Source organism: Haliaeetus albicilla, chromosome 10, assembly GCF_947461875.1.
Source record: "Haliaeetus albicilla chromosome 10, bHalAlb1.1, whole genome shotgun sequence".
Taxonomy (NCBI): Eukaryota; Metazoa; Chordata; class Aves; order Accipitriformes; family Accipitridae; genus Haliaeetus; species Haliaeetus albicilla.
Window position 1 is genome coordinate 26,192,327 of NC_091492.1, and position 24,854 is coordinate 26,217,180.

Below are 24,854 nucleotides of genomic sequence, written 5' to 3' on the forward strand. Positions count from 1 at the left end.
CTGGACCCCCGTATACCAGGACCTCTGCACAGCTGGATGCCGGCCCAGCCGAGCCCTTCGCTTTCCGCCCTCTTTGTCCCCAGGCGCCACCCGTCGCAGGGGCGGGGCGGGGGAGGCGGTGCCGTGCGCGCCCGCCCGCCCCGCCCCCTAGCCGGAAGCGGAAGCGCGTGGGAGCGTGCCCGGAAGTGTGTGGGCGGTGGCGGCGGTTCCGGTTCCGGCGGCCGTGCGGGGGAGGCAGCGGCGGCGGCGGCGGCAGCAGCGAGGCAAGCGGCGCGTACCCCGCATCGGCACCGCGGCCCGGGCGCGCTCCGCCGCCCCACCGCACCCGCTTCTACCTGCCGGACCCGGCCCGGCCCGCGCCGCCCCCGCAGGTGGGTCCCGGGACCGAGCGGGGCCGAGTACGCCGCCACCGCCGCCTCCCGGCCTCCGGTGGGGCCGCTTCGTACGTGCGGGCCCGGGGGCTCGGGTGCTGGCGAGGAGGGGGCCGAGGGCGGCCGTTACCGGAGGCGGGGGGGTAGGGGGGGAGGGATGACGATATGGGGACGTGAGTGCCCCGGGGAACCGGGCGGCCCTCGGTGAGGCGGAGGCCGCGGCGGGCCCGGCTACCGGAGGCCTTTGGCGGCGATGCGGGGGGTAGGAAGAGGGAGGGTAAATGGGGAGCCCCCGGTTACCGGGAGGCGCTCGGCGGGAGGGGCTGCGGGAACGGTGTACGGTTACGGGGAGCCGTAACGGGGGACCCTCCCAGTAACCGATCGCTTCGGTACGTAGGAGGTTGATGGGGGCGAACGGTTCCCGACGGCTGGGGGCGGGGGGGAAAATGGCCCCGGTAACCGGGAGGGCCCGGACGGCGGAAGGGTTCTGGGGGCGGGGGGGGGGGGGGTAGGGGAGGCGGCGGCGGCCTGGGCCCTTCCCGGAGCTCCCCGGGCTGGGGGGGTGGAGGGGGGCGGTGGTGCCGGCGCTGCCCCGCCCGGGGCAGGGGAGGGAGCGGCTCGACGGGCGGGCAGGCCGGGGCAGGCCGGCGGGGGGGGGGGGGCGGTGGATGGGGGGGGCGGCGGCGGCGGCTGTAACGGGAGCCCGGCAGCCCGGGCCCGGCCGCCGCGGCGGCGCCTGCTCTCCTCTTGGCAGCCATTTACATACTTTGAACATTTCAAAGTAGGAAAGCCTAGCGGGGCCGGTTCCTCCCGGGGGCTCGGCTGGCTGCTGGGTCTTCGGGGGGGGGAGGCTCAGCCCCTGCCCCAGAACCGGCGGCTGTCGCTGCTGTTGCACACCAGAGCCCCTTTTACCTTTTGGGGGGACACCCACCCTACACCCCCTCCCCAACGCTTGATATCTGAGGCGCTGGCAGGTACAGCTTTGAGCTGAGCCCACCTAAAGCGATTGGAATCAGATGTGCCGTATCCGAAGGGGATCGGGAGCCGGGATTTTATTCCCGCCCCCCACCCCCCCCCCCCCTTTTTCCCTCACTGGTACATCTGGGCGAGCTCAGCAGCTTGTGTATTTTGGCAGTGGAGCCTGTCTAGTAACAGAAGACAAACTGTGTTTGGCTTGTTTTGTCTGTCTGATGGCTTCGCCGTGCCGCCGCGTTTCGTTCGTGGGCTTTAACAGCAGGGCAGGAGGGAGGCAGGGATTAAATGGCAGTTTTGGGGAAAGACGGACAGGGATGATTATGGTCAGGGAGACCCTGGGCAGCATCTCTGGGCATGGACAGGGTTACGGCTTGAGGTGGCCTCTCCAGAGAAATTCCAAGTGCTGCCTGCGATGATGGCGTGTCGATGTCACTGATGCCGATTTCCTTCTGTTTCGCAGTCAGCAGGAGGGAGAAAATGAAAGCAGGCTGCAGCATTGTGGATAAGCCAGAAGGAGGAGGAGGTAAGGAAGTCTAAAGGCTGAGTTGTTCAGCTGTTACGAATTCTTTTCCCAGGATAAAGGAGCTCAGGCGGGATTAATTCCACCTCTCCCAAAAGCTTTCGTATGTGGGCAAAAGCTGCGTGTGAGTGTGGATCGATCAGACGTCTGCATGATGGGCTGTCAGCGAATTTTTAAGAGCGCCAGGTTTAACATGCAAATAAATCTTCCCGGAGATGTTTTATTTGTAAGGATTTGGGATCTCTAAGGTGGATCCCCTCTGGTCTGGTACAGCTTGTGCCTGGTTTTGTCTCCTATCACAGCCTGCAATAGTGGTGTGGGTGGCATTGGAGCATGATGCGACTTCTTCCACGCTGTCGGAGCCTGAAATTGTGGCCATGATGATTTGGGGGGAAAAAAAAACCAACAAAAAAAAACACAACAGAAAAAAAAAACCCCCTCGCGTTAGTACTTGTGCTGGGAAACTATTCTGAGAAAGCTGAACTTGGCAGTCACTCAGAAACATCTGCCGGCGCAGTTGAAGCTGGAGCGGGCTGCCGTGCTCTGAAATCAGGGGGAGCTGGAGTCACTGAGAGCTATCCGCCCTCTCCCCCTCCTCAACATCAGCACACCAAATGCTCAAATCCGGATTATTTGCCTTATTTCAGCCACCTGGAGTCCAAACTGTAGCGATGTCTAAAGCTTTTGGTCTCCTTTCCACTGCTGCTCGTACTTATGTCCCTTTCAGTCTTACCATTTTTTTGGTGCTGTTTGGGCATTCTCCAAGGCAAGGGGGCTAAAAGGAGGATGAAAATGAGCAGCTAGAGTAGGAGAGCCGGGTTTCTCTTCTTCCACATTGAATATTTAATAGAATTACAGCCCCCAGCAATGCTCTGTGGTCTCGTTCTGGAGAAAACATGATAAATACACAGTAGAGCTTGGCAGTGGTGAGCTCCTGTTGCTGTCTGAATGACTTTTTCTTTTCTTTTTTTTTTTGTGTTTTGTTTTTTTTTTGTGGCCCTTCCCAAGGTTATCATTTCCCAGAGTGGGCTTACAAGACTGAGTCCAGCCCCGGCTCCCGGCAAATCCAGTTATGGCATTTCATCCTGGAGCTGCTGCAGAAGGAGGAGTTTCGCCATGTCATCGCCTGGCAGCAAGGCGAGTACGGAGAGTTTGTCATCAAGGACCCTGATGAAGTGGCCAGGCTGTGGGGCAGAAGAAAATGCAAACCCCAGATGAACTACGACAAGCTGAGCCGGGCTCTCAGGTGAGCAGGAGTTTCCTTGGAGGTCAGGGGCTTCTAACGAGCTCTCCCTTCATCCCTTCCTGCCTCATTTGGGTGACTGTAGGTATTCAGTCCCTGGTTTGGTGGCACCCAGACTTCTGGGAGGTTTGTATGAAATTTTGAGTTCTGGGATGCCAGATTGCTTTGGTAGGTCTGACTGTACTTGGGTGTGATTGGCAGGGAGTCCCTGATTCACCGTGCCATGTTCTATGTCACAGTGTAAATTTGCACCTTTAGTTCAGGTTGTTATTATCAGGATGGCTTCCTTCCGGGGAGCTTTTCTGTCTCTTTTCTCAGCTTCCATAGCCGCTGCTGGCTTGAGCAATGAAGGTGTGGGAGGAAACCAGAGGTGTTACTCTATTATCACACCGTCAAGGGTACCGTTTCAGAGAAAGCAACTCCACTTTGAACATAATTTGTACTCTCCTCTTTACTGCTAAATCTGCGTGAGGCAGAGCTTCAGTGCCAGTCCCAAGGCGAGGGCCTGGACTGGGTGTTTCCCGAGCCCTGATGACATGAATTTGGGTGTCCTTAAGGACACCCTTTGGCCACCAGTGATCCCTTGCGTGAGACAGGGGCTGAGCATTCCTCACTTTGCACTTTGTAACTCCAAAGCCTCCAGTACAACTTTGCCCTCTATTTTGACCTTTCCGTAGGTGTTGGTTGTTTTTTTTTTCTGGTTATCGCTGTGCATTTTGAAGTCAGTGGAAAACTAGCATGACCCTCTGAAGTATTTCAGCATTTCAAGCCTGTCATCTGCAGGAGTGGCTGGGTTCCTAACAGGTTCTGGCATTATCAGTCTGTAACGTGGACTTCGTTGCCTTACGCCCTCTGATACCTCCTGGGTGGAGCTGACAAAGACAAACAAGGCAGCAAACACAAGAGTCTCGTACTGGAACAGGAAGGAAACAATAAATTGAATGGCACTGAGGCTGTAATTGGTGGATGGGAGTGGAAAATAGCCTCCACCTGCCAATACTGATCATGTCTTGTCATCTTGATGCTGAGTGTGACAGCAGAAGGGCAACAGCACTGCAGGTATCAGCAGCCGCTTTGGCTTGGGACCTGTGGCTCCTTCCCCCCATCCTGCTTGGAGCTGGCCCTGCTTTATTTGGTGCACACTGTGGTAACAGGCAGTGTGTGTTAATCCACCTCTACGTACAGAGAACGGTGGCGATGATCCGCATGTAACACCTTTGTTTGTACACCAGTCTTAGGAGGCTGAGGACAAACAGTGGTGGTGTAAGTGGGGAGGAGGCTGCGGTGGGGATTATACCTGCTGTCTCTGTGGCCAAGTTCTTCTGCCTTCATTTGGTGCTGGGAAGTTGAGGAAGGGAGGCTGGCCAGCGGTCAGGGCTGGCTCCAAACGCCTGCCCTCCGCAGCCCTGATCAATGCTGCCTGCAAAGGTGAGGGAGTGTTTCTAGTCTGAAGCTGCAAATGGGTGAACAGAAGGGAAGCAACTTGCTCACTGGCATGAGAGCAGCAGAAACCAGCTCTCCCGATTTCCAGCCTGATGCCTTGTACGCTGTTACAAATACCCAAGGCTTTGAAAGTTGCAGAAATAAAAAACAAATCTGAGGCTATCTTGGTAATTTGGTCCCTTTTGCTCAGCTCCGTCATTGCACTGAGTTTTGTTCTGCCCCAGCCCAGGTACACATTCCCCTCTTTCAGGTTCAGTGTCTTAGCACAGGTTCACCTGAATTTTCCCCTCCTGTTCTGGGTCCTGTAACATTCCCCCAGCAGTCACAGCCCACATGGAGTGACCATGCATGTTTCACTGGCTGCAGGGCACTTGGCATAGATGGGATTAGGGAGGTAATGCCAGTGCCGTGTGGGATGCTTGTACGAGACCCCTCCAGCCCATGGCACTGGTCCCAGTTTGGACAGGGGTGAGAACAGCATGTACAGGCTTGGCCTGTTGTTCAGCTTTTGCTTCCTTTCAGGATCTCACCTTTTCCCACATGTTCTAAGGAACATAATGGCCTGTAAAATGGTTTGAAACCTACTGCTAAAGAATGTGTTGTAAAAGGAGTGGGTGTCATTTGGAAACTTCCCGATTGACTAATATTTTCTTGTATTAATAACATAAATTCTCTGGGCAACTTTGTTTTTGTAGATACGTCGTAGGTGGATGTTGATGGCGCTAAAAGAAACAAGAGCTTTAAACAGATCGCCACATGTTTTGATTGATCTCTTTCACTTTCATTAACAGATACTATTATAACAAGAGGATTCTCCACAAGACAAAAGGCAAAAGGTTTACCTACAAGTTCAACTTCAACAAGCTGGTGATGCCTAACTACCCATTCATTAACATTCGGCCTAATGGTGAGTGCAGGTTCGGGACTTCTTTTAACTGTCCCTGCTCCTGGCATGTGGAACAGGGCTGGGACCAACCCCGCAGCCTCTGCAGATCCCCTATCAGTCATCTCCTACACTTGAAAGACTGCTGGGGCAATCAGTGCTGCTGTGGTGGGAATGTCTGGACGTTGATAAAGCCTTATCTGGAGTGCTCTTTCCCTCGGGTTTGTCACAGACGCATCTGTGGTTGTCTTCAGGGGAGACTGGAGACATCTTGGTTTCCTACTGGAGCTTGCTTGTTGGACTGTCTTTATGGGTGCCGCAGGTTTGCTTTGCTTTGCTGTTGGGCGGCGGGTGTCCTTGGGATAAGAGGGTTTTAGTTCTGTTGCAGGGACCTTGCCTCACTCACATGCTTGTAACGTAATTTTATGGTGCCATATAAATGTGACCCTTCTTGACAAGGAGCTTAGAGGTGCATGGCAAGGCATGCATGTGAGCACTATCAGAAAGTTCACAGCTTAACAGCAGTTTACTCTCCTCCCCGCTTCTGCAAAGGCCCCTTGTTTGCTTCAGTTGTGGTCCTTTTAAATCAAAAGGAACTTTTCTTGACCAACTTCTGTCTAGAGTTCAGAGGAACGTGATAGCAAGCACAGAGCAGTTTCCAGAGAAGAGTAGTAACTCGTCTGAGTTTGACTAAAATCACAGGTATTTCTCGATTCTCCCTGCGGCAGAATGGCGTGCTGACGTTCAGGATAACGAAAAAGAGTTTGAGAATGGAGCATAATTGTTCCCTTCTCGTTCTAAAAGGCCTTTGAGTCTCTTGCCAGGAGCAGTAGCAGGAGTTCACTCTGGGTTTGTCCCAGAGTCAGCAGTACTGCTGTGGTTTCTCTGGAAGAGGGTCCTTTGTTCGCTAGATACTTTTTGGTGGAGTTAAGTCCCCCATAGCTAGATTTCTACAGCTGGGGCGATTGCCTCCATAACTGCACAGCCACCACGCAACCAGGGAAATTAGTGGCCATCGAGTCCATCAAAAAAAACCCCAGCCCTTCTGGAAGTCATTACAGCGAGGCCCGAGACTGCAAACTCTCCACAGCAAAGAAAGCGCGAACGCAGAGGCGCCTGAACCGGCCTTTCTCACAGGACTGTGCGCTTAGTTCTCACCTTGTGAAGAGTGCCCCAGGGGAAGCCTTGAAGATTCATCTAGCAGGGAGAGAGCAGGGGAAAGTGGGGATTGAATGTCGACTCTGAAACCCCGGCGGCTGAGAAAAACAGGTTACATGTGGGCAAGAGTATTTCTCATCAGTGCTCGTGTAGCCTGTGCCGACATACGGCGGTGACTGCTCGTTCATCTTGGCAGTTGAAGCGACCTGCATCCCTCCCCGCCCCAGGGGAGTCCCAGCTGGGCATGAGCACAAATGCGATTTCAAGGCATTGTCTTCTAAGCAAACAGTAACCCCAAAACAAGGCTGGGAGAATAGAAATATTCATAAAGGCGTTCTGCTTCACCTGTGTGGGACACGCTGCCTTTATGGCAGTGAGGAGAAGGAAGTGTATTCTCCAGGAGTCCTTAGCCAAAGCATGGGGGTGTAAGATGTAGTATGAAGCTGCGCTGCAAATCTATAATTACTTGCAGCAACGAGTCTGGGCAGTTCCAGCTCAATATTGCTCACTGCTGTTCCTTTTCCCTGTTTGCAGCCACTCCCTCCTATCTCTGGGGCATGCATTTAAAAAAAGAAGTTTGGAGAACTGGAATGCACTTGTCTAATTACAACCTGTTTTCTTTCCTTCTGGCTGGGGTGGGGGTTGGGATATCAAACCTGTTTGGGGCACTGGAATCAGGTTTCTTCTCTCAACTCTCGCTTGTGCAGTTTTGAAGGGAAGGGAGAATCAACGGGTGCGTTGTGGAGGTGAGAAAGCGGGTGGAAGAATTTGCTTCAATATGGCTCGGTATGGCACGAGTAAGTTGTAGACAGGCGGCTTCAAAGGAACGGCGGTGGAAGAGGAGCCAGCAAGAGCTGGCAGTGTTGCTGGCAGAAACATTGGAGAAAAGATGTCTTCCCAGAAAAGCACAAATCAGTGACTTTCAGTCAGCCCTGAGAGCTTGAGGTTTACCAGCAGCGCTTCTGCAGGCAGCATTCGAGCACGATTGCTTAACCTAACGCACCGTCGCCGAGACGTTTTCTGGTTAAACCAGAGCGGGGAGGTCAGGGGAGGGCGTCTGAAAGTGGAAATTATTTCGGTGGCACTGGAGGTTCATGAAACCTCAGCCAGGGTGGAGAGAGGAGAATATTCATCCCCAGCAGTGGCGAGGTTTTGAGGTGGGCAGAGGAGACTGGAGCTATGCAGGGGAAGGGAGCAGATGGGAGAGGCACCTCCCATCTAATCGCCTGCTGTGTTGTTGATAGCGCATGGTATTTTTGTGTTACTCTTCCAAACGCCTGCGGGTGCAGGCCAAAAAGCAGCTCTTTACCTGTGATTTAACTCCCTCAGCAGCTGCGCTCTTAACTCTCTCCCGTACTCTTTCTCTTTTCGCCTCCCTGTCCCAGGTGTTGTGCCACAGAGCGCTCCTCCTGTGCCAACGGCTTCATCCCGCTTCCATTTCCCACCACTGGACAGCCACTCTCCCACCGAAGATGCCCAGCCTGGTCGGTTCTCTGGTGGGTCCCTGGTCCCATCCAACCCAGAAGTGCTGGGTGACGGCGGCGAGAGGAAGCCGGACATGCCGGAGCTGGAGGACGGCTCCTCGGATTGGCGCCGTGGTGTGGATCTTATGGCCTCGCGCAATGCCATGGGCACTGGTAGCATCAACCACCAGAAGCGCAAGCCCGATATTATGCTCCCTCTCTTCACCAGGCCCGGGATCTACCCAGATCCTCACAGCCCCTTTGCCGTGTCCCCTCTGCCAGGGCGCGGCGGGGTCCTAAACGTCCCAATCTCTCCTGCGTTGTCCCTGACTCCCACCCTTTTCTCCTACAGTCCCTCTCCGGGCCTCAGCCCCTTCACAGGTAGCAGCTGCTTCTCTTTTAACCCCGAGGAAATGAAACACTACCTGCATTCACAAGCTTGCTCCGTCTTCAACTACCACCTGAGTCCGCGGACTTTCCCCCGCTATCCGCTCATGGTGCCACCACTACAGTGCCAAATGCCCCTTGAGGAGCAGCCCCAGTTCCCCATCAAGCTACAGCCTCCACCTGTGGGGCGCAAAAACAGAGAGAGACTGGAAAGTGCTGAGGAGCCGGCAGCCCCCCAGCTAGCTACTCCTCCTCCCAGGGTCAAGGTTGAGCCCGTGATGGACAAGGAGGCAGAGTCCGAAGAGCCACCGGCGAAAGGAAAAGACAAAAGTGAGAGAGAGGAAGGCTCCGGTGTGGTAGCCAGCCTGGAAGAGGAGAAAGGGCCTGTGTTTGTCAGACCGGCTGCCCCGTCGTGGCACCCAGCCCCACTGGCACCCACCCAAGCCGGCTTCTCAGCTGAAGAATCCCAGGAGCAAGGGGAGAGCAGCGCGGAGAAGTCATCCCGAGAGTCTGCCGGAGAATCGGGGGCTCAGGAGAAGAGAGAGGATGCCCTGATGCCTCCGAAGCTGCGTCTCAAGCGCCGCTGGAACGGTGACCGGCAGGCAGACATCCCCGAGGAGCGCCAGAATGGCCGAGTCCACTGGAACGGGGCACTGGGCAGCCCGCACCTCATGGCAGGTCCCAAGGCCGTGACGGCCACAGCTGCCTCCGACACCTAAGCCTGGGGGAGCTTTGCAGTCCGTCTGTGCTGAAAACATCTGTGTATTTATGTAGCAAGGTTGCAGAGCGTGGGGGGCGGGCGGGGGGCTGGGGCTAGCCTGGTTTGGTAATTCTAGAAACTAGGGGGTTTGTGTTCTTTGTTTTCATTGTTGAATTGCAGGTGAGACGCGGTTGTCTTGCTCCGATTAGGAGAGGCGAGGGAAGCCGGCCACCCTTGTGCGCGAGCTTCAGGCCTTGCACGAACTCCAGCGGGGTTGAGGCCTCCACCTGGACGGAGGAACTCCAGACACGGTCTATTTTATATACACTCTAGCATTTATAGAAGCAGGAATCTCCGAATTCATCTAGTTCCCTTTTTTTTTTTTTTATATATGGAGCCTGGTGCGATGGTGGGAGAGGATTTCCTGCCCGCTTGAGACGTGCCGTGCATCAGCCTTGGAAGCCGTCTGTATTTTGCGGGGAGGGAGTGTTGGGGGACAGGCTGAGGGAATATTGCACTGTCTGTGGAGTGGAGAAGGTTGCAGAAAGACAACTCGGAAAGTCACTGGCGCGCCAGCAAGGTGGGACGCTGCTGGAGAGAGGGAGCTGCGTTCCCGGCGAGCGGATCTCAGTAGCGCTTCAGGATACGTTAGTCGTCCTTTTCGCCTTTCTGAAATACTGCAGAAGCCATGAGCAAAAGATTTAAAAAACAACAAAAAAAAAAACAAACAAAAAAAAAAAACAAAACAAAACAAAAAAATCTTTCAGGGAAGGGAGTGGGGTGGGAAAAAAAAATAACCTAATGCCTTTAATATACGCATTAAAATGTACCCTAGGTTTTTTTTTTTTTCCTAATTGTATGGGTGGAGTTGGGAGTGATTGGAAGATTAACACTGAAATGATTGTGGTGAGTTCATAGAGAAGGAATGACAGGAGCTTTGTTAAATCTTACTTCCTTTGTTTGGTTCCCCTATCACTTTGACTCATGCCTTAACTACGTGTACACTTTATGTGAGCAGGGTCTATTGACAGGAGCAGCCTGCGCCAGAGCCAGATGCGCTTGGCCGAGGTTGGGTTTCGTGGAGATTTTGAATTTTGCCTGATGATGGAGAAGTGATGGAGAGTGTGATGGTTGCAGGAGCGAAGGATGGTGGAGGGGCAGCTGTGCCTGCCGGGCTCTGTCTCCGCAGGCTGGGTCGAGGCGGGGTTCGCCATGTAAATCTCGCTGTATTTTTGCTATAAATCTGCTATTTCCCTACGCAGCTGCGTTTCTTGTTAGGCTGATTAACTTAGGCTCCAGATTACACTGAGGAACATGCTTGTCTCCCGCTGCGTCGGGACGAATCCCTAACGATTCCTTGAAAGGAGCTTGGAAACAACCCGTCTCCACGGGGATAAGAGCTGTATCCAGAGAGCGGCTGATTATTCACGCGGTCGTAGGCGAGAGGCGTGCGCGGGCAGATTTTTCCAGTCGAGGACTCGGTAACTGTTGGAGGAGGGCAGGGAGCATGTGTGAGCACAAGATTATTTGCAGACATTGTTAGATGGGGCTGGTTGGGCCCTGCCGAAAGAAGATTCCGTGCGTGGTACCCGGAGAGGTCCTGGGGAGGGGGGGATGCAGGAGCCGTAATCCACTTACCTGGGTGAGCTTGGCTCCGGACCCCTGGCACCTGGATTTACCTCCACGGCCAGTGCCGAGTGTGGAGGAAAGGGGGAAGGAACCCCTCAATCCGGTCCCGGAGAGGGGATCGAGTGAACTCAGGAATTAGAAACACGAGGCCTTTTCCATCAGTAATGCATATCGTCACCCTTCCTCACGCCCAAGTGCCGGAGCCCGTGGGTGCCTCTCCTGTTTGAGGAGGGGGCTGGCGGGGCAGGGAGCCACCCTTCTTGCCCTTAATTTAAGGCAAAAAAACCAACAAAAACAGAAAAGTTGAACTGTTGTTTGGCTTTAAAAGTTTGTAATTGGTTTTGGGGGGCTGGGGAGGGGAGGGAGGGGGTGTTGTCTTCATAGCCATTGCACTGCAAACCGGGAGCTCCGCGTTCAGGGATAAAGGACTCAGGTTCTCAGGACAACGGACCAGTGACCGGCTGCGGGTGATGGGCTCCGCTTTGGAAAGGGGTGGGCAGGGGGTGGCCAGCCAGCCCCCCCTTCCCTGCTCCCTCCACATTGGCAGTGTCACCCATGTCCCTGCCGGCTCAGGGGGTCACCTCAGTGCAAGGCGGGGGCTCCTCCCGACCAGACTTCACATTGCCTAGCAGCAGCCTCGGAGGAGGGCGCTTATAAATACAATTTAAATAATAAATGAAAAAAAATATATATATTCCGATGTGCCAAAATATTTAAACTTGTAAAGTTTAAATGGTTGAAATCTCAATGTCCACCTGTATTAATTAATCAAGAGCATGTTAATGTTTAAACCATTTTTGCTTTGTTTAGTCATAGAGAATCTGTAGGAAAGAGACTTTAATCGGACAACCAGCAGTAAGCCAAGATTTTTTTGGGGAAAAAAAAAAAAAAAAGATCAAGATGGGGCAGGGAGGATTAGCCACACATCTCCCTGCGGCGGTGAGCAAGCTAACGAGCTGCAGAGCCAAAATGAGCCCCGGGCTGGGGCCACCCATCCCCTCCTCAAAATGCCAGGGGGGAGGAGGAGGAGGAAGAGCCCCTCTCCAGAAGCATTAACCTTGGCAGCCGATCTCATTGCCCTCATCGCCTGTGGGAGGTTCCACCCGTTGCTTGGTTGTCCCTTGCTTTTATTTATTCCATAATTATGTTTTTGTTTTTAAAGTAACTTTTTTTCGTGGGGTTTTTTTTTTTCCTCTTTTTGTCTTATGGATCCTGGTGGGTTTAAAAAAAATGAATTTCTTCTTTTGGTTTGAAATAATCGTAATCAGATTGTTTAAAAAAAAGTTCAATTTTTTAGAGTGCTTTTAAGGAGAAAGTATTTACCAATAGAAAGTTGGTTTTTTGGTTGTTTTTTTTTTAAAGAAAAACAAATCACTTTTCCTGAGGCATGTTCTTTGACTTTACTAGAATTGATTCAGCAGGGATTAGTGTGGATGCATACACGTATGGCGGGGACGTGGTTAGCTTGAGCTGTCTGTCCACGGAGAGCAGGATTGAACGTGTGTGTATATGTACATAACAATGTAAAGTAGTCTTTAAATACTCCATTGTGCAGTGCCTTTAGACGTTCCACTTTCTATAAAGTCTTCAAAAAAAAGTTTGCATATATATATTATATATATATGATGTAATGTTATAGAAATATATGTATAATATACATATTTTTTCCAGGGGTATCTGATAGCTCTGTATTTTGTTATGGAAGTTGAAAGAAAAAAAAAAGTATTTTACCTCAAATTAAAACGTTAAATAAACCTTTTAAATAAGCATTTCTGCTGGTAGCTCAGTTCTTGGCAGGTTTCGCTCTGGGACTAGGGAGCCGGTGGTGCCACTTTGACCCACATCTCTCCAAGCTTTTCCTAGAGCCTACGTCGCGTCCAGATCCCAGGTCGCATCCGGAACAAGATGCTCTTGGCTCCATTTTGGAGAGGAGCATCCCCAGTGACCTGCTGCTCTGCCCTGCAACCCCCTGTGCTCCCATCCCTGCCGCCGCCAGGGTTTTCCCAAAGGTAATTGCCGTCCTGTATGTCTCTGGTGATCCTGATTTCCCATGTCCCCATCCCCCGGGGGCGGATCTGCAATAGGATGGATGGACAGACAGAGCTTTGCCGACAGGTGCAGGTTTGGGAAGACTTGAAGTGCCGCTGAGCGGGATGGGAGGGATGCAGGGTTGGGCTTGTAAAGTTGTGTTTAAACTAAATTCAACTAAAACTGGCTTAAATTCCAGCCCTGAGACCAGTGCGGCTTTCCACCTTGGCCAGGCCTGCTGCCAATGGTGCCTTTTTTATAGGGCTTCTCCAGTGGAAAGGGGCCAGGATGGAGGGGCTAGGGACGTGCTGGCATGGGGGACCCCGCTCGGGCTGGGAAGGCAGCTCAGAGGTTTTTTTTATTTCCTTTTTCATTTTATTTCTGAGCACAGAAAGGGATCTGTGTCAGGAGGGGATTAGCGGAGGAGCTGGCTCTCAGCCTTGTGCTTACACTGTGGGGCTCTGCTCCATGGCCATCACCTTTCCAGGCCTTTATAATTATTATTATTAATTCTCTTGCAAATGGTGGTGGGATGTCTGGGGCAGTGACGCCAGGCACAGGGCAGCTTGACCCCCCACCATCCCCCCAGCACCCTCTTATTCATGCCATGCTTTTGGAGGGACAGAGCTGCCCAGCAAGAGCTTTCCACTCCCTTCCTTGGACAAACAATTAATCTAATAAGAAGTATATTTAATTAAACACCCATTAATTCCAAGGACACACACACTAGGGTCCTGACAACTGGCTAATCCTGATGGTGGATTTTTTTTTTTTTTATTTATCAATTAGGCGTGAATTCAAGACCTTGGTTTTCCTGTTGCAGGAGCCTGGGCCAAGTGAGGTGGCTTCAGTGGGGCATTCCCAGGCCAATCCTGGGGGCGATTTGAGACATTTTCAGAAAAAAACAGGTCCTGTTTGGAAGTTAGCAAAATGGTCATTGCAAAAAAAAAAAAAAAAAAAAAATCCCATTGCACAACGAGGCAGCGAGTGTGGGAGCCGGAGGAGTTGTGTCCTCTCGCCCAGAGGATGCTGCTGGCCCCTGTGCAGGATCAAGCCCCTCCCAGGAAGCGAGCGGCCAGGAAAATAAGAGGAAAAACCACACTTTTGCAGATGCTTTTCCAGCTTCTTGATTAAAAGGGAAAACTGCAAATCCGCTTCCCATTTCATGAGGAAGATGAGCACCCTTCCAGCCCCGCTGAGGATTCCTCTGGAGCGGAACATTGTCTGCTTTCCAGGATAAAATAAGGGAGATTTGAGACCAAACTGGAAAACTAAAGCTTTATCTTTAGAAATTTCCAGCAAAAATCCAAGCGGGAATTTTCCAAAGTGGCCTCAGCAGCTCATCCTGGCAGCCGATGGCAAAGCTGATTAAGAGCCTGCCTGTGCTTCGGAGCTAGGGCTGTGCTCCCAGCCAGGTGCTCCCCCTCCTTCCCAAACACTGGCATGGCCAAGAGCCGAGTTCAAAGCCTCACGTTGGGGGAGCAATGTGGGGGCCAGGAAAGCTGTCCCCCACCAATGCTGTTCCTCCTTCCATTGCTTGCTTTTCACTCCCTGAGCTGGAGCCGCTTAGGCTTGCGGGATGGGGGTGATACTGCAGCCCCTCATGGTTCAGGGTTTTTTTGGGGGAGGGGGCAGCCTGTGATTCGGGACTCCTCGTCCTCATCCCAGCCCCAGGAGCAAGTGCTTGCGGGGGAGGATGGGAGGTGTGAAGCAGGACATGGGCTGCACCTCCCTCTGTGCCTCCTCTTCATCTCTCTCCCCTCCTTCACTCTCCTTTTCCCCTTCCTCCTCACCTGCTGGGGCAGGGCGGGGCTGCCAGTATTGATCTGTGCTGTTCCTCCTTTTCACCTGCATTGATCAGGTACTTGCTTTATCTCTTATCTGGCCACCGTGTTATCTGCTCTCGCTCTGGCTCCCGGCTGCCCCCCCACCCAGTTCCCCGGGGAGGGGTGAAAAACCATGCTGGGGTTTCATCTGTTCCTCCCAGCATCGGGCCTCGCATCCCCCAAGCGAAGACCCCCATGGTTATGCCAAGCCAATGGCATCTGCCATAACCTAATGGGAGCAGAGTCTGGCCTCCCTGGAGGAGCTGGCAGCCGGCTCCTGCCCCCCTGTCTATGCCCATGGCTGTATCCCACCTGCTCCATCCTGAAACAGGGTTTGGGGCAAGGCGATCTGCACTTTTATTCCCTGCCCCGTGTCCTCACGGGGATGGCAGGACAGGCGTCCCCACTGCATCTGTTGGCTCCCAGGTCTGGTGTGTTGACACGGTGCCAGCAGCCAGCACTGCTGCCGGGTGCTGCAGCTCCAGCCCCACAGGGCATCAATCAGAGCCCTGGAAAAGAAAAAAACAGGTTTAAGAAACAACCCCGCAGGGTTTTCCCTTCTCCCTCGGAGGCACAGGAGCCCCAACAGGGTCTGGGGCAGGGCAGGGACGGGGTCCCCTGTCCCCAACTCATTCCGCATCACCCAAGGACCACTGCTGTCCCCATGCTCTTGCTTGCAGGCAGTGAAGATGAAATGGGAATGGGGGGACAAGGCTCTACAGGTTGCCAGAGGGGAGCTGGACCGGCACAGACAGCCCAGGAGCTGCTCCCTGACCCAGCACCACAGCATCACGCCATGGCCGAGCATCTCTCCGATGCCAGAGCATCATGCTACCAGGGTCATGCTAGGCTGGATAACACGGCACTGGGCAGGGGGGGCGGGAAATCCTTCTGGGACTTTCCAAAGCCTTTTTGGGGAGGGATGCCCAGCTTGGCAGGGTGGGGGGATGCTCTTGTGCAGCTAGGTACGTGGGAGGTCCCCTCCCCGCTCCCTAAGGGTAGCGAGCCTGCAGACCCACTGGGAATTTCCCCACACCCTCTCCACCCCACGCTCACAAGTCCCCGGGGTCTCTTCTTGGCATCCCCCCACACCCCCCCAAATTTATCCCGGGGGGGGTCTCTGCTCCCTGCAGGGATCTGGTCAGGAGCACCTCCCAGGTCGGCGGGCGCCTGCTGCTGTTGGAACCACCCAAATTCACAGGTGCAATAAAACCCCAAAGCTCTTTCATCCAGTCCCAGCCTCCTCTTAATGGCAATTAAAACCACCTCCAGCCCCATTCCTGCCTGGGGTGCTGTTAATCCTCTCTTGGCATCTGAAAGGTGCCTCTGAGAGGCAGAGAGCACTGCTCCCACCTGGCCAGGAGGAGGGATGAGCCATGTCATCCCAGCTCTGCGAAGCCCCAGGGCCTCATCCTGCCCCGCATGTGGGTTTTGCACGACGTCAGCTGCAGCCAAAAAGGGGCCTGGAGGCAGCTGTGGTCTGGGGGGCTTGTGCTGGGGGGTGGCAGGCAGGCGCTAGAGGGGGCTGGGGCACACAAAAACGTGAGCAAAATGGGTTTATTACCAGGAGTCTGTTGGTGCAATTGCTATCGATTGGCAGCTGTCACCTTCCATCCCCGCTAATGGGACCTGAAGAGGCTTTGGGATCGGGAGCGGGGCATGCGCCCATGTGCCAGCCTCATCCTGCTCCCGGCATGGTCCCCCAGCACCCCTTGCCCTGGCTCTTGCCTCCTTTCTCCCTTTTCCTTTCCTCCGCTTGCTCTTTTACCATTTTCTGCCGATTCTGCCTTCTCTCCTCTCTCCCCATCTCTCGTTCATCATGTCTCCTCGCTCTTCATCTCCCCCTCTCACCCCATCCCTTGTCCTCATCTCAGATGAGTGGTCCCCTACCCTCAGATGAGCCCCCTCTGCTTGTCCCCTCCCTCCTCCTTCCCTTTTCATCCCCTTTCCCCTTTTTTCTTTTATTTCCCCCCCTCGCTCCCCAGGTTTGGCCGCTCCACTCTGCCTTGACCCCTCAGCTCGGCCACCAACCTCCATGGCCGTTCCTTGGCTTGGCTCCCCGCCCCACCTCTCACTTTTTCCCCTTCCCACCCGACCTCATCTTATTATAATTTTAATTTGTGAGGTCTCTCAGCAGGGTGGGGGGGATTAACCCATGAGAAATGACTTATTGATCCCAGCTCATGCTTTGCAGCTCCATCCCCGGGGAGATGGGGATGTCTCGGTGGTTTATCTACAACGAGCTGCTGGGACTGGACCTGGAGCATCCCCTGGCTCTGCACTGGTACAACGGGCAGGGGGAAGCTGTGCACGAGGTGCTCTGGGTATCGGGACATGAGTCTGGCACCAGCGCTGCTACCTCCCCATCCCGCTCACTCCCGGCGCGCTCTAGACATTCAAGTCTGAACAAATAGCGAGCCGCCCAGGCCCTTCCTCCCAATTACAAGGAGGGAAAGCAAAGGAGCGGGAACCCGCCCGGCGCTTTGGTAGGCAAAGCGCTCGGTGCCTGAGGCCCTGGCACCACGCCATCGTGGCTGACGGTGTCGCAATGGGTGGGCAGCCGCGAGCCGGCTACACCCTGCGGGATTCACAGCGAGCTCCTGGATCGGCAAGAAACGTTCACCGGCTCCACCCGGCCTCTGCGCTGCCAGGGCGCGTCTGGCTGGCTCCGGCTGGGCTCGGGCCGCGGGCAGGAGTGTTGCCGACAGAGCTGTGCTGGCTGGGAGCGGGCAAAGCTTGGCCTGAGTGCCAGGGAGGTGCCGATGGGCACATCTCGGTGAGCGTGGCCACGCAAGGCGGTGCGGGGGGGTCATGCTTCCCACCGTGGCGTGGGCTTGCATCCCAGTGGGAACCGACCCAGGGGGACGGATGCCGGGTTGGGATGGGGTCTCTTGGCACCGACCAAGCTGCACAGCGGTCAGGAGATGGATGCGGCACAGAGAGATGGGAGATTTTCACTCCAGCCCTGATGCCTGGGCGCTTTGGACCCAGCCACCTCAATTTTGCAGCATCCCTGTGATTCCCAAGGGGATGAGCACCCACCAGGGATCCCCACAGCCATCCCCCATGCCTGTCTCACATGTCCCTTGCTCTCCCACCCCCATCCATCCATCCCGTCCCCCCTGGCCTGTATCGCTTTCCACTGTGTTAGCCTCGCTTGATTTAACCAGCAAACAGTCCCAGATTTAATTCCCCAGCACCAGGCAGAGCGGGTGCATGGGAAGGAATGCTGCTCCCCACCGTTGCTGCTGGCTTCCTGGGATGGTTGAGCTGAGTGGGGCCCATGGCAGATGGAGGGGGCATCTCGGTCTGTCCCCCAGCCCCTCCTCGCCCAGCCTTCCCCTTCGGGTCCCAGTTTTCCCCATGGCCGAATCCCTCCCGGCTCAGACATGACCCTGTGTTGCTGGAGGAGATAAACTGGGGAGGGTCCCGTCACCTTTGTGGCTGTCTGGCATCACCCACTCCTACAGATCACAGGGATGGGCAGTGCAGGCAGGGATGGGCTACTGGCCCTTTTGGTTCCCCTTGGCTTCATGCGTAGTTCTGGTAGGGTTTTCCGGAGGCCTCCAGGGCTGGTGAAACCCTGTCCTGGCCAAAACATCCCTGCCGGATCCCTGCTTCTCTGGCGGGGCCGGCCAAGGTGCTTGGTGCCCTTTCTGGCTGTCCCCACCAGCCAGTCTCCCATAGGGAGGGACCAGTGCACAGGGAGCTGCATCCCCATCACCCGCAGGGACCGGGCACGAGGAAGAGGAGGAGGATGGCAGCAATGGCAGCGGTCGGCAGCCCATGGCTGGTGAGGGGTTAATGCAATCGTCTGTGCAGCCATGGCAGCCCTCCTGGGAGCGAGCACGGCAAGACTGGGTTTTCATTTTAAGTGACCCTAACACGGTGAAATGCATTGGGCCAGGCGCGCCAGAGGCGAGGAGAGCACAGGCAAGATGGATGCCAGGCACCGGCGGGAGGTAGGAGAACCCCCGAACGATCCGGCATGGACACTTTGGAAAAGGCACCGTGAGCCCTTCCCTCGCAGGGGCCCGGGGATCCCAGCACCCCTCAGAGACCTCCTCACTCCTGGATGCCCACCGCGATGGCACCAGAGTGGGCATGGGGCACAGCTGATGCCCCCAACACTCAGCTTTCCCCCCATAGCTCCCACCCACATGCTGGGATGTCCTTTTGCAGATGTTTGGGGCAGGACATGGCTCTGCTTGGGGTCACCGTGTTGGCCTCACGCTCCCGAGGCTGCTCAGTGCCTCCACCTCTGCCTGCAGGCAGGGCTTACTGCAGGCAGGATTCAGTGCAGGCAGGGAATGAGTCTCGTTTTCCATTTTCACCAATTTCACCAAATTAAGGTTGGGGTTTTGCCCTATTTGCTCGGGTTGGTGCCCCTGCGCCAGCCCCACCTTTGCTGCTGGCTCCAAAGAGGATTTAGGTGGCGAGGGAAAACCCCAAAGGGCTTTGAGGATTAGGGCTGGGCTTGGGGGATGAAGCCGACGATATCCCAGCCCAAATCCCAGCCATGCTCCTCGCAGTGGCCATAAGAGCTCCACGGTCAGGAGCCAGGTCCAGTGCCCAGATCTCCTCCAGCACCCAGCATGGCCAGCCCCAGGATGGCCATATCCAGCCCCGGGATGGCCATATCCAGCCCCAGGATGGCCATATCCAGCCCTGGGATCGCCAGATCCAGCCCTGGGATGGCCGTATCCAGGCCAGGACAGTTGTATTGAGTCCTGGGATGGGCTGTATCCAGCCCTGGGATACAGGAGGGGATCAAGCTGGGGACAGGGGATGCCACTGTCCCGGAACACAGCATGCCTGGGGACCAGCCTGGCCCCCCCCGGGGACCCCCCCTCTGCCCCTCTCCTGGATGTTTCCAGGGCTGTGACTTTCCAATGTGACCTTCATCCCCTTGTCATCCTCCCCCCCCCAGCCCGGTTAGGGTTTCTGTTTGAAACCTTTTAAATCCCACGGTCCCAGGACACCAAAGGATGGGAATCAGTGGGGCCAGGAAGGGAAAGGGGAAAAACACTGTAAGCATCGGCAGATACTCCGAGCCTGGGATGGGGTTCCCCGCTGGGGTATGGGTTGGATCCTGCGGCACAGAGTGGGGCTCCTGGCGCCGGGAAATGAGGAGGTGACGTGCCACCAAGGGTGGCTGTGGTGATGCTCCTTCCCCATCTTTGTGTGGCAGCCTCTGTCCCCTGCCCCATACCTGGGATGAGCCCCAGGATCTGGCCCCCCCCGCCCAGTCCTGCTGGGGTGTTGTCCCCCCCGGCTCCTGGCTGTTCCGATGCTCCCTAATCCGCTTGTTTTAATAGCATTAAATGCTTTTAAACAAACAGGCCCTTCACCTCTGCCTGCCCAGGGGACGATGCCCCGGTAGGGCTCGGGGCGGGGGGGGGGGGGGGCGCACGGCTAAGGAGATTGGAGCGGGATTTGGGAGAGATAAAGGGGCAGGAACCCAGCCAAATCCCAGCCCTGACAGCCAGCCTTGCAGGATCAGCCCCAAACCCTTCCCTGTACCCCCCCCGCTGTACCCCTCCCCCCATCCTGGGGGGACCCAGGGGCCCTGGCTCCCTGCCCACCCCCAGAGCAGGGCACCGGGGACCCCAATTTGGACACCCCCCCGCCTCCACATCTGTGGTCCCCACTTGGCTCCTCTCCCCCCAATCCGTGGGGGACCTTCATCCAGAGACAGGGCACCCCAGGAAAACACCCCTGGGGTTCAACAGCTCCCGTGGGACTCACGGGGACCCTGGACCCCCACCCTGCACCAGAGACCTGAAAGAGGTGTCGAGGCCCTAGCTAATGAGAAATGAAGAACAAACAAGAGGAAAGCAAATTAAGAGAGGAAAAAAAATGGGCATGAAGCTTTTCCATCGCTGCCTGAGCCCTCGGTGGGGGTTGGCAGCCTCCTGCCCTTTGGATCTGCTACTCTCGGAGCCCTGTTTGCCTTCCTGCTCCAATCCAAATATTCCAAATTGCCCTATTTGTATTTACATGGCTGGGACACAGGGCCAGGGAAGCACCGCGGCCGCTCGGGCAAGGGAGAGGAGGGAGCGGGGGTTGGCGACAAAGCCGCCATTGCCTAGTCCCATTGCTCCCATCTCTTTTTTTTTTTCCTGGTTTTTTTTTTTTTTGCTGAATCTGGAATCACACTCAGATAAAATGGGGGGGGGGGGGGGGGGGGGCATCCACCACCAGGCACCTGCAGCCAAAGGGGCACAAAGCAATCGGGGTTTTCAGCCACTGCTGAGCAGGGACCCCCAAACCTCCCCCCTGCACCCCGACCCTCCACTCCCCCCTCTCTTTCCCAGCCATTTCTCGCTCCCTCTCCTCCCTGCCAGGGTGTAAGCAGATTTACACTTAACCCATCCCCTCCCTTTATATATCCAGGTGATGCTCCCTAAGACCCTCAGAGGGTTTCTCCTGCCCAGCAGCTCCTGCCTGGGAAGACCCCACCACGGCGGGGCCACAGGTGAGTGGGGCAGGAGGGGGGACATCCCACGGGAAGCAGTCAGGGCCAGCAGGTTTTGGTTTTCTGGCAATGCCGAACCCCCCCTGCAAGTGAGGACACAGCCGTCGCCGTGAGCTGTGGCAGCACGGCCTGCTCCAGCCACGTCGGGGAGGTCACATACCACTGCAGCATCCTCCTCCGGTGGTGGGTGCATCCCCCAAGTGATGGGTGCATCCCCTCCAATGCAGGGTGTGTCCCAGGTGCTAGGTGCTCATCACAGGGCTCCTCTGCTTTCTGCTCGCAGGCTGGAGGATGCAGTGTGGCTGTCTGTCCCAAGGGCTGCCTGTCCTGTCTGACTCCTCCTGGGTATCAGGTGAGCACCCAGCAAGCGGGATGAAGCTTTGGGGAGGGAAAGGGTAAAGAGCCCACCCTCAGCCCCCCTGCTTTCCCCCCTGCCTGCACCCAGAGTTGGTCCCTCTCTGCAGACCCACAGCCATGCCGGGATGGGGCACAGATCTTGTCACCATCTCCCCACCCGGGAGCTAAAAAGCAGCTGCTTTGGGGGGGGGGGGGTAGCAGTGACCTTGGGGTGATGTCCCCCAGTACCCCCGAAAGCCCTAAGCGTGCCCCACTCACTCCACAGGGCTGGCCTTCCCCGACTGGGCGTACAAAGCGGAGTCCAGCCCCGGCTCCCGGCAAATCCAGTTATGGCATTTCATCCTGGAGCTGCTGCAGCAGGAAGAGTTTCGCCATGTCATCGCCTGGCAGCAGGGCGAGTATGGGGAGTTTGTCATCAAGGACCCCGAGGAGGTGGCCCGGTTGTGGGGTCAGAGGAAATGCAAACCCCAGATGAACTATGACAAGCTGAGCCGGGCGCTCAGGTGCCACAGGGGATGGGGGGCATGGGGCGGAGGGGGCACAGCCCTCGATGTCCCTGAGGGACCCCACGGGGTGGCATCTGCCATCCCAGGGGGACCCCTCGGCTCGCCTAGTTTCTAGCCCTTGGCGGGGGTGTCCGACTGTCTGCCCACCCGTTTAACACCCCCACCTTCCCCCCAGGTACTACTACAACAAGCACATCCTGCACAAGACCAAGGGCAAACGCTTCACCTACAAGTTCAACTTCAGCAAACTCATCTTCCTCAACTGCCCGCTGTGGGACGCCCACTGCCCATCCCTGCTGCCAGGCGCCGGCAGCCTGTGCCGCCCCCTCGCCATGCCCCCCAGCATGCTGAGCCAGGTAGGGGTTCCGGGGGACCCAGGCCTGGCCGGGGGACATCCCTGGGGACAAGCTGCCCTTTCCCCACACTGCCACGTCCCCTTTCATCCCCCCAGTTGGTGCCAAGCATGCTGCTGAGCCGGCGGGTGCTGGCAGAGCCACTGGTCTGGCACTGGGGACCCCGGCACCCCGACATGCTGGAGAAGAGGACGACCACCGCTGGGACCTGTAAGTGTGAGGCCAGCAAGGCTGGTGGGCATGACAAATGCCCAGCACCCAGCACGCTGCTGCCTGCACGGGCAGGGGATGCATCGGGTACAGGCAGGGCTCGCTGCCTGCAGGCAGGGCATGGGGTTGCAGGGTGGTGGAGAGCAGTGGGTGCCAGTTTTTTTGTGGGTGCAGGGTACGGTGGGGCTCAGGCAGGCAGGGACATGGCTGTTGCTGGTCCCACAGCAGCACCCAGTGGCTGTGGCTGGGAGAGAGGACGGGGCACCCACCCGAAGGGTGCTGAGACCAAGGGAGAAGGGACCTGCCAGAGCACCCCAGGGTGCTGCCCGCACCCCTTGGCATGACCCCAGCTCGGCTGTGCTATACGGTGCTGCTGCCGGTCACAATCGTGGCGTTCTCCGTCTCTTGCTGCCTGCAGGCCTTGGCTCCGTGTCCCTTCCATGCCTGGGGGGCTCCTGTTGCCATCTGGGGGTTCTGGAGGAGCTTTCCCACCTGGCTGATTTCCCCCCACCGCTGCTGGCCCTGGGCCACCCAGCACCTGCCTGGGCCACCTTCCCTGGCCACCTCCTGGCCCCCACCAGCGACTCCCCGCTGCTGCTGCCCCCAAAGCCAGGAGTCCCCAGTCACGTGGAGCTCCCCACATCAGTGCTCCTGCACCCCAGCTTCCCCCCCAGAGCTTTCTCCGGGCTCCCACTCATGGCCAGGGGGCTGGTGCCAGAGCCCCTGTCATTCTCAGCTGCGCAGAGCAGCCCTGGGGTGAAGCTGGAGCTGAAGGGCAGGGGGACGGGCAAAAGTGCGGTGCTCCCACCCAGCAGCTTCCCACCCCCCCGGCCCTGCGGCTGGTCCCTCCAGCCACCCTAGGGTGGGCTGTGCATCGGGGTGGGGAGGCAGCCATGACACCCCCTCGTCCCCCCATCCCAACCCTGCAGCACCCCGGGACGTGGCTGACATCCCCAGCGCAGCCCCCAGGGTCCAGCTGAGCCCCTCGCGGGGTCTGGGGTGCCCCTGTGGCCCCCAGGCTCAGCCCTTTGCCCCCATCCCCAGCCATCAGGTCCCTGCCTGCACGCAGCTGCCAGTCTCACCCTGCTTGTACAAAAGGCAGGAACCAGCCCCCCCCGCCCTGACCCCCCAAATAAACCAGTTTGCAGAGAGGGATCTGGCTGTTCTCACCCTGGGTGGCAACCCAAATCCGGTGGCACCCCAAAGCGACTGTCACCACAGAGGGGAAGCCACGTCCATGATCCCCAACCCCCCCTCTGGGGTGTGCAAAGGGGATTTTGGGGTATGGTGGCACGGGAGGGATGCAGGCAGGATGGGCTGGCCCCCAAAAAAGCCGATTTGGCCCTGGAGGGGCAGTGGGAGGCTGGGACCCAGTGCAGGGTTTGAGATTTGGGGTGTGGGAGGACAAGCCAAGGGGCTGCCACTCACTCCCAGCAATTCCCAGAAAACGGCTCATTTTCATTTTCACTTTTCCATGTTTTCCACGCTGGGAAATCTGTGGGAGCAGGAAGGGGGGAAAACGCCTCACTCTCCTTTTTGGGGACCCCCTCTGTCCTCCCCTCATGGGCACCTGTGGCGGCTCAAGGGGTGGTGAGGATTTGGGGGGCTCCTTGTGGGGCACCCCTCAGTGGGGTGTCAAGGGGGTGAGCCCCCACATTCCCTCCAAAGCCTTGTGCCCCCCAAATCCCTGCTGTGGCTAAGGCCGCCCCCCATACCTGGGGTTACAGGTGGGACCCCTATAACCAGTCTGTGTCTGTGGGTCCCCCCACAGCTGGGCTGTGACGGGGGGTGCCAGCAGAACCCGGAATGTGCTGGTCCCCAATGCCAGGCTGCGCTGGGCCCCCCCCATACCCGAGCTGTGTCTATGGGTTCCCCCATACCTTGGTCTAAAGGTCACCCCATATGCGGGTCCCCCCATGTCCAGGCTGTATCTATGGGTTCCCAACACTGAGGCTGTGTCTGTGGGTGCCTCCACACCTGGGCATCCCCATGGGTCACTTACACCCAAGTCTTGCTGTAGGTCCCCCCACATCCATGCTGTCCCCGTGGGTCCCTCACAACTGGGTCTCCCCGTGGGTCCCCCCGAATCCACGCTATCCCCGTGGGTATCCCCCCCCACCTCCCCGACGGGTGTCCCCGCGGGTCGTGTCGTGTCGTGTCGTGTCCCCCCCCAACCGCCCTCCTCCCCCGCACGGCCCCCGCCGGCGCTGCCCCCTCGGCGGCGGCGGTGGGGGCCGGGCGAGCCCGGGGATTGGGAGCGGGCGTAGGCCTCTCCCTCGGCCCGGCCCCCCAGCGCCGCCGGGCGGGTTCGGTGAGGGACGGGG

The 24,854-nt window shown here is 56.9% G+C and overlaps 2 protein-coding genes across 2 annotated transcripts; both read left to right on the forward strand.

Annotated features, from left to right (window-relative positions):
* Window positions 1–186: 186 nt before the first annotated feature.
* ETV3 (ETS variant transcription factor 3) lies at window positions 187–12,541 on the forward strand. Its single transcript, XM_069794367.1, has 5 exons — window positions 187–371; window positions 1,807–1,869; window positions 2,875–3,112; window positions 5,344–5,459; window positions 7,979–12,541. The coding sequence occupies exons 2-5, from the start codon at window positions 1,824–1,826 to the stop codon at window positions 9,160–9,162; spliced, it is 1,584 nt and encodes a 527-aa protein (XP_069650468.1). The 5' UTR covers window positions 187–371; window positions 1,807–1,823; the 3' UTR covers window positions 9,163–12,541.
* Window positions 12,542–21,366: 8,825 nt separating this feature from the next.
* On the forward strand, window positions 21,367–22,995 carry LOC138687411 (ETS translocation variant 3-like protein). Its single transcript, XM_069794368.1, has 4 exons — window positions 21,367–21,456; window positions 21,727–21,964; window positions 22,143–22,323; window positions 22,419–22,995. The coding sequence occupies exons 1-4, from the start codon at window positions 21,396–21,398 to the stop codon at window positions 22,872–22,874; spliced, it is 936 nt and encodes a 311-aa protein (XP_069650469.1). The 5' UTR covers window positions 21,367–21,395; the 3' UTR covers window positions 22,875–22,995.
* Window positions 22,996–24,854: the final 1,859 nt, after the last annotated feature.

Excerpts from the sequence above, each read along its gene's own strand:
- ETV3 (XM_069794367.1), top strand. The coding sequence starts at position 1,824 with ATGAAAGCAGGCTGCAGCATTGTGGATAAGCCAGAAGGAGGAGGAG. Across the intron at positions 1,870-2,874 it reads TAAGCCAGAAGGAGGAGGAG|GTTATCATTTCCCAGAGTGG; the intron begins GTAAGGAAGTCT and ends GCCCTTCCCAAG. Across the intron at positions 5,460-7,978 it reads CATTAACATTCGGCCTAATG|GTGTTGTGCCACAGAGCGCT; the intron begins GTGAGTGCAGGT and ends TCCCTGTCCCAG.
- LOC138687411 (XM_069794368.1), top strand. The coding sequence starts at position 21,396 with ATGCAGTGTGGCTGTCTGTCCCAAGGGCTGCCTGTCCTGTCTGACTCC. Across the intron at positions 21,965-22,142 it reads AAGCTGAGCCGGGCGCTCAG|GTACTACTACAACAAGCACA; the intron begins GTGCCACAGGGG and ends CCTTCCCCCCAG. Across the intron at positions 22,324-22,418 it reads CCCCCAGCATGCTGAGCCAG|TTGGTGCCAAGCATGCTGCT; the intron begins GTAGGGGTTCCG and ends TCATCCCCCCAG.